This window comes from Xenia sp. Carnegie-2017, unplaced genomic scaffold, assembly GCF_021976095.1.
Source record: "Xenia sp. Carnegie-2017 unplaced genomic scaffold, XeniaSp_v1 HiC_scaffold_6, whole genome shotgun sequence".
NCBI classification, from domain to species: domain Eukaryota; kingdom Metazoa; phylum Cnidaria; class Anthozoa; order Malacalcyonacea; family Xeniidae; genus Xenia; species Xenia sp. Carnegie-2017.
Window position 1 is genome coordinate 10,151,192 of NW_025813526.1, and position 7,002 is coordinate 10,158,193.

General features: G+C 37.1%; 1 protein-coding gene across 2 annotated transcripts; it reads left to right on the plus strand.

Moving 5' to 3' along the window:
- Positions 1–337: 337 nt before the first annotated feature.
- LOC124458093 (protein daughter of sevenless-like) lies at positions 338–6,875 on the plus strand. 2 transcript variants are annotated; one of them, XM_047008187.1, is made up of 7 exons: positions 338–514; positions 802–882; positions 1,128–1,163; positions 1,606–1,686; positions 1,757–1,821; positions 3,157–3,515; positions 5,952–6,875. In XM_047008187.1, the coding sequence occupies exons 1-7, from the start codon at positions 461–463 to the stop codon at positions 6,389–6,391; spliced, it is 1,116 nt and encodes a 371-aa protein (XP_046864143.1). In that variant the 5' UTR covers positions 338–460; the 3' UTR covers positions 6,392–6,875. The 2 variants fall into 2 exon arrangements, with proteins under 2 accessions (XP_046864143.1, XP_046864144.1); XM_047008188.1 differs by lacking the exon at positions 802–882.
- Positions 6,876–7,002: the final 127 nt, after the last annotated feature.

Sequence of the window (7,002 nt, forward strand, 5' to 3'; positions counted from 1 at the left end):
AGCATTACAGCTGCAGCACATGCAATTTCTAATCTTTCTAATCTGAATCTGAATCTGATTGTGAAAATTAAATCAGTGTGGGGAGAGTGTATTAAGATTAGATTTCCCTAAAAGGTGGTTTGGGCAAGTATGAACAAGGCCATAAACATTGACTTTTCTAGATTACTACGTGGTTTTGAGTAAAATTTGAACAAAATTTTAGAGTAGAGCTATTGTGATGTGTAATAAATGGATTTCCTTTTGCCTCTCCCACACTTGAACAGGCATGTGGAATGTCTAGATTCTTGTCCACGTCTGTTTAGCGGAAGTCAATAACAATCAAGTGTTAAGTGCCACTTTCGGTGTAAACAAACCCAGATTATTCTACTTTCGAAAGTGCGGTTTTGGTTTTTTCCGTTCAATGCTTGCTATTAAATGCTGCCTCACGTAGCATTCGTCAATTTGAATTGTGCATCGAATCATGGAGTTCTATCGGGAGGGGTTTTTAAATAAAGCTGGCAAAGGCCTTCTCCAGGTGAGCCTTACTTCGTCTGTGTAATATTTGGGATGCCTATGTGTAATAGTATTTACTTATTGGGAGTTTCACTGTTTAGTTTGACTTGTATTTCGATGTATTTCTGTTTCCCTTAGCTTGGAAACTATAACGTACCCTTGGTTTTTTTGTCTTTTGTTAGTTTTATCGCGTTGCATTTGTTTTGTTAAATTTGAAGTGTTCAAACACGGAAATGACTAACGCTGATTTTTTGACACACCGAGGATGATTTTTCGACACACCATGATATATATTTTGTATATTTTTAGACTCACTTGCATAGTTGGCGACCTCGCTTTTTTATATTTGATGGAGTAACATTAAAGTATTACAAATGTCGAGAGATTTCGGTATGAAATCCAACATTTAATGAAGTTGATAAATATTCGATAGAAAAATTTCGATGTTAGGCCTTCTACCTAGTTTAGAGAGCAATTTAAACAGTTTTACTGCACTGATTGTCTTATGTGAGACTTCAAGAATCACTTTATCCTCATAATTTTCTCTTTTAACTATACGTAAAATGACATTTCTTTCAAATTTTATATCAGTGAACGTTTTACTGCATTCTGACATTTCTTTTCATTCATTTTAGACAGAAAACCTGTTAGGCTGCATACATCTGAACATGGTAGGAAAGTTAATCATATTGAAGAAGGTTCATTAGTTTATGAGCTTGGGACTGAGAACGCTAACTTAAATTCTCAAAGCTTATAACCAAAGCATGGTGAAGTTGCTTGCTTTGATGCTACCATGCAAATTGAACAGAATTTGTATAATATATATGGGAGGTCAAATTCTTTGTAGACAAATCTGTATATGCATGTGTGGAAGCATAAGTCTCTCAATTTTCGGTCATGGTTGTAATGACACTATGGCAATATGTGGAAAAACTAAGATTTTTTAAATTGTTGCCTTTAAGTTTTGGTGGGAGGTAGCTTTAAAGCTGTGGCTGAATGTTCAATGATTTCCTGCACCTTATAGACAGGGGGAGAATTTCAAATAAGGGTAGCTGCCATCTTCTTGATATCATGAACATTGTTACATAATGTTTCAATTTCATTTTTTCCCAGATGGAATCCATAGGGTTGCTAAAACATGAGAGCAAAGCATTCCAAATAACAACCACAACACCAAAGAGAACATATTATATGGTAAGAGGGGAAAAGACCTTTGATGTATCTGTTTGTAGAGTATAATGGCATAATTTCAATGTCACTTTAGTCCGGGAAAACAGAACATGAAGTTCAAGGATGGATAAATTGCATTCAAATGGCGAAAAACCAAGTGTAAGTACCCTGTTGTACATGCTCCATGAAGTCATGTTGCTTTGTGAGGTCAGTTGTGGTATAATCTCTGAATGGTTAAATATTATTTTTGAACTGACTTGAACAACAGATTAGCTCCCCTTCCCTCCCCACCCCCCCACCCCAACAGACCAGGCTTCAATGAATTTTATGCTAGTGTTTTGAAACGAGTGTATACTTTAAGGCAGGGGTCTCCAAACTTTACAGCCAGAGGGCCACATGAACTTTCATCCAGCTTGTTAAGGCCGACGAATCGTATAACGCTGGTCAAAGAGCGAATATTTTAATAAAACGAAGTACATAACACAAGCTTCATTAGTTAAGAAAATATTTATTCAAAATTTAAAGGTTAAATTTCAACCAAGTGTAATATCATAACAAAATCACAATTAGTCTGTTCAGTTTTCTCAATGTGAATGGTGAAATTGGCTTTCTTAAGTGTCTCTGCGGGCCAAATTGAGAGGCCAAACGGGCCGCATCTGGCCCGCGGGCCATAGTTTGGAGACCCCTGCTTTAAGGCATAAACTTAAAAATTTGACTCTCATTTAACTTCACAGTGATTGACTGTAAACTCAGAAATCAAGCTGGGTGAAGCTGTGACATGCAGGGCCCCTAAAAGTGTGAAGCCTGTGACAGATGTCACTTCAGCCAAATAGTTAATCCCGATCTGTTATTAAATGAGAGAATTTCTTTTTGTTATCTTGCTTATATCATTAAAGTATGTACCATCTATATCATTAAAGTATGTACCATCTTTATCATTAAAGTATGTACCATCTGTATCATTAAAGTATGTACCATCTATTTCATTAAAGTATATACCATCTGTATCATTAAAGTATGTACCATCATTATCATTTAACTATGTACCATCTTTATCAATAAAGTATGTACCATCTTTATCATTAAAGTATGTACCATCTGTATCATTAAAGTATGTACCATCTATATCATTAAAGTATGTACCATCTTTATCATTAAAGTATGTACCATCTGTATCATTAAAGTATGTACCATCTATTTCATTAAAGTATATACCATCTGTATCATTAAAGTATGTACCATCATTATCATTAAACTATGTACCATCTTTATCAATAAAGTATGTACCATCTTTATCATTAAAGTATGTACCATCTGTATCATTAAAGTATGTTCCATCTTTATCATTAAAGTATGTACCATCTTTATCATTAATTATGTACCATCTGTATCATTAAAGTATGTACCATCTTTATCATTGAAGTTTGTACCATGTGTAACATTATAATACCATCTGTGTGACTGTATCATTGAACAACTCATTCATCTTTTCAGAAAAACAAGCGGCTCTAGTGTTCCAAGTATTTATCATGACCTTGTAACCAGCAACGACGTTCCTCCTAAAACGCCAACTATTTCGACTTCAAGTGCAAATGGGCAGACTCCAGTTCCGAGCGATTATCAATCAGTTAATTGGCCGACAGGTGTTAGTCATGTCTCTCGAAGTAGCCAAGTGGAAAGTGAATATGCGGAACCAAACATGTCCAATGTTGTGCAATATAAAACTGTGAAAAACACGAATTATGACTCAATGAGGGACTCAGATTTATATGACACAGTGTCTCCTAAGGAACAAGCAAATTTGGCGACTACGAAACCGCCACCGTTACCTGCTCGATCTCCTCTGATGTCAGGTGAGAACATTTTGATGACGTATCGTCTGGGCGGGCCTACATTCAAATTTAGGGAAACTCGCAGCATCTACGATAGTTCACTATATGTATACAATATAACATAATCCGAAAAAGGACATCTTGTGAACTTAAATTTGAGTTACCAAACAAGACAATTAAAAGTGTAATGTTTCGGTTTTATTTCAAGACCATTATTAAGGCTCACCGTGGTTTTGAACTGATGATGCTTTTGAAATAAAACCTAAATATTGCACTTTTAATTGTCTTGTTTGATAAACATGAATTTAACTTTACAAGATGTCCTTTTTCGTATTAGGTTTTGTTTTATACCTTATGACGTTTCGTCTGGTCAATGCTAGTGGACAATACGTGTTATTATGCAAAACTAGCCAGATGTCATCTGTGGTTTCATCATTCATTTTAGCGTAACGTGCTCGGTGAAGATGACATTTCAACTTCATTTTAAGTCTTGTCAAAGACGGTTTTTAACCTGTCGCTAATACACGTACGTAATTCAAACAGAAAAAATACGATTTTTGAGACAAGTTATGCTCATGTTTAACGTTTTAAAATCAAGCGTTTATGACGTCACCACACATTTTTGACATTGTCTAAAGTGCTTTGTGAAATTCATGGCATTGCCAACTGAAGCACAAATTTTTGTTTTGTTGGATTAGCCAAACAATCTTAGCAGAATACTTTATGAGAACGGATTCGAAAGCCTTTGTTCCAAGTTTACCATGCACAAAGCTAATTACCACAGCAAAAACGGCTTTTTGTACAAAAACTGACGTTCAGTATTTTAAAAGAAGAAAAACTTTCCGATCAAAAAGGCATTTTTGGCCGGTTTTTGTCGCTTCAATGACCGTTCTTTTTTAGCCCTGAACTATACGTTTTATGGATAGGTTGTTGGTAATTTGGCCTGATAACCACTAAGAGCATGATAATTGTTTGCCAGGAATGTCCGTCGAAAATTGCCATACATGCCCAGTCTGTTCATCATTTATGGACTGCTGCCACCCATACGCTCCCTCCTGCTTAGTGCGCCTTTGGCGAAACGTTTGATGATGGCCTTAAATTTCATTATAGTGGGCAAATTTTGCCAAAAGCGAACTTAACAGCGAAAATAACACGCAGATTCATACCATTTATTTCAATGCCCAAGACTCTTTTCAAATATTTATTTATTATGGTTTAAAAAGAAAGCCGGGTCGTAGCTGGGACGTTGTTTGGAAAGGGGGGGTTATTCATATATTCAGTTGTGCCCGAGTAATTTCCTTTGAAAGTGATTCATCACGATCGCGATCACCATCTCTATCACCAGTCATCACCATCACCATCATTATCATTACCGTCGTCATCACCAGTCATCCCCATCACCATCACCTTCATTACCATTACCATTGCCACCACCAGTCATCACCATCACCATCATTACCATTACCATCGCCATCACCATCACCATCATTACCATTACCATCACCATCATTCACCATTTATCATCATCATTACCATCATCATTCCATTCATTCATTACCATCCACCATTCCATTCATCATATCACCATCATCATCCATCACCATCACCATCATTCCATTCCATCCATCCATCACCCATCATTATATTACCATTCATTTCATCAGTCATCACCATCATTACCATTACCATCACCAGTCATCATCATCACCATTCATTACCATGCCATCCAGTCATCTCCATCACCATCATTTCATTACCACCAGTCATCCCATCACCACCTTCATCCATCACCATTAGTCATTCCATCACCAGTCATCTCCATCACCATCACCATCACCATCATTACCATTACCATCACCAGTCATCACCATCACCATCATTACCATTACCATCACCAGTCATCACCATCACCATCATTACCATTACCATCGCCACCACCAGTCATCTCCATCACCATCACCATCATTACCATTACCATCACCAGTCATCCCCATCACCATCATTACCATTACGATCGCCATCACCAGTCATCCCCATTACCATCCCCATCACCATTACCACTTAGGTTATAATCATAATCACCATTACTTTTACCACAAGCTTTGCCAAAAGATTCACCTTCATCAACAGAATCACGGCCACCATCATCAAACATCACCACCCATTACATGCTCAGAAATAGCGGATCATTGACATTAGTGCCACAAGAAAACAGTATGAAATATGACTTCCAATAATTTTATGCAGTTCAAATGAAGGCAAGCAGGATCTACTGTTGTTGAAGTCAACAACATAAGTGTTTTGTGGTCACAATGAGGGCAAGATAAATATATAAATATGCAATCCACCCTTCCCACAAATTAACGTTCTAGCTACAGATCCGAAATAAAGACTGGTTTCTGTACGCCTGTATTTCAGCTAACAATGATATTATTTTCGATCTATCTGTTTTCTCAGGATCAAATCCACTTGAAGGTACAATAGAAGACAAGTCAAATTCAGTGGAAAGGAAAGAAGAAAAGTCGGTGAACGAATACGACGTGGTTAGAACCTCTGATGCATTGAACTTAAAAAAACATTCGAGCGCTGAAGGGACTGATAAAGAACATGGTGGGGATGCCAATAATAAAAATTCTGTTTCAACCCTCACAAAGTTGGCACCACATTCAACTGAAGGTGATAGCAGCACCAACGATGGTGAAGTGAGCGACAACGTATTTGACGAGTATCGTGATGAAACTTTGTACGACGAGATCCGTGTGGATGATGGAAAAGAGGATAAAACGTCTTTGAATGTTGAAAAGTTGCCCTCATTACTAGAGCCCGATTTATCTGAATTGTATACTAAACCTACAAAGATAACCGGCATTAGGAGAGAGCGCTCAAAGAAAAATTAATTCCAGGTTTAATGGATGTTGGCGAAGTTGATGTTGAAGTAGAAGAGGAATTTTCCGAGGGGAAAGATACTTTAAAACGTGGTATGACTACACCTAGCAACGGTAAGAGATTTGCTATCGAAGAAATGCGAGAGTTCTTAGCTGAGTCTGGTGAAAAGACAAACAACAACGACGAAGCGCTACCTGATCTTGATTTGCTTCGCTGCGACAGTGCATTTGACGCTCTGAAAAAATTGTTAAAAAAGTACGAAACTCAATGAAGCAGGTTGTGCACTTGATTTTTGTTGACGAATTTTAGAAATCATACGTATGTAGATGGCCTTTTAGATGTAACTGTTCTAATACGTGTTTAAAGCACAATTTTATAGAAAATAGTTTATCATCAGGCTCGTCGACGAATCGCATATCGCTCTTATCTTTTAATTATTTGTATCTATACTTGTTATTTAAATTTTTTTAAAAATTGTACCTTAGATCAGACCAATCTGCCTTGTACTTTTTCTCTTTGCTTGCTTCTCTCCCATGCCTGCAGTTTTATTGACATTGCCTTGAGTCACTCTTACGAGTTAGAGCTATTTGCGCTTTTCACCGCGAACTTTAAATGTTCTGCG

Bases quoted from the DNA above. Each gene is read 5' to 3' on its own strand.
- LOC124458093 (XM_047008187.1), top strand. From the start codon at position 461: ATGGAGTTCTATCGGGAGGGGTTTTTAAATAAAGCTGGCAAAGGCCTT. The intron at 883-1,127 runs GTATGAAATCCA...CATTCATTTTAG, and splicing joins ACAAATGTCGAGAGATTTCG to ACAGAAAACCTGTTAGGCTG. The intron at 3,516-5,951 runs GTGAGAACATTT...CTGTTTTCTCAG, and splicing joins TCGATCTCCTCTGATGTCAG to GATCAAATCCACTTGAAGGT.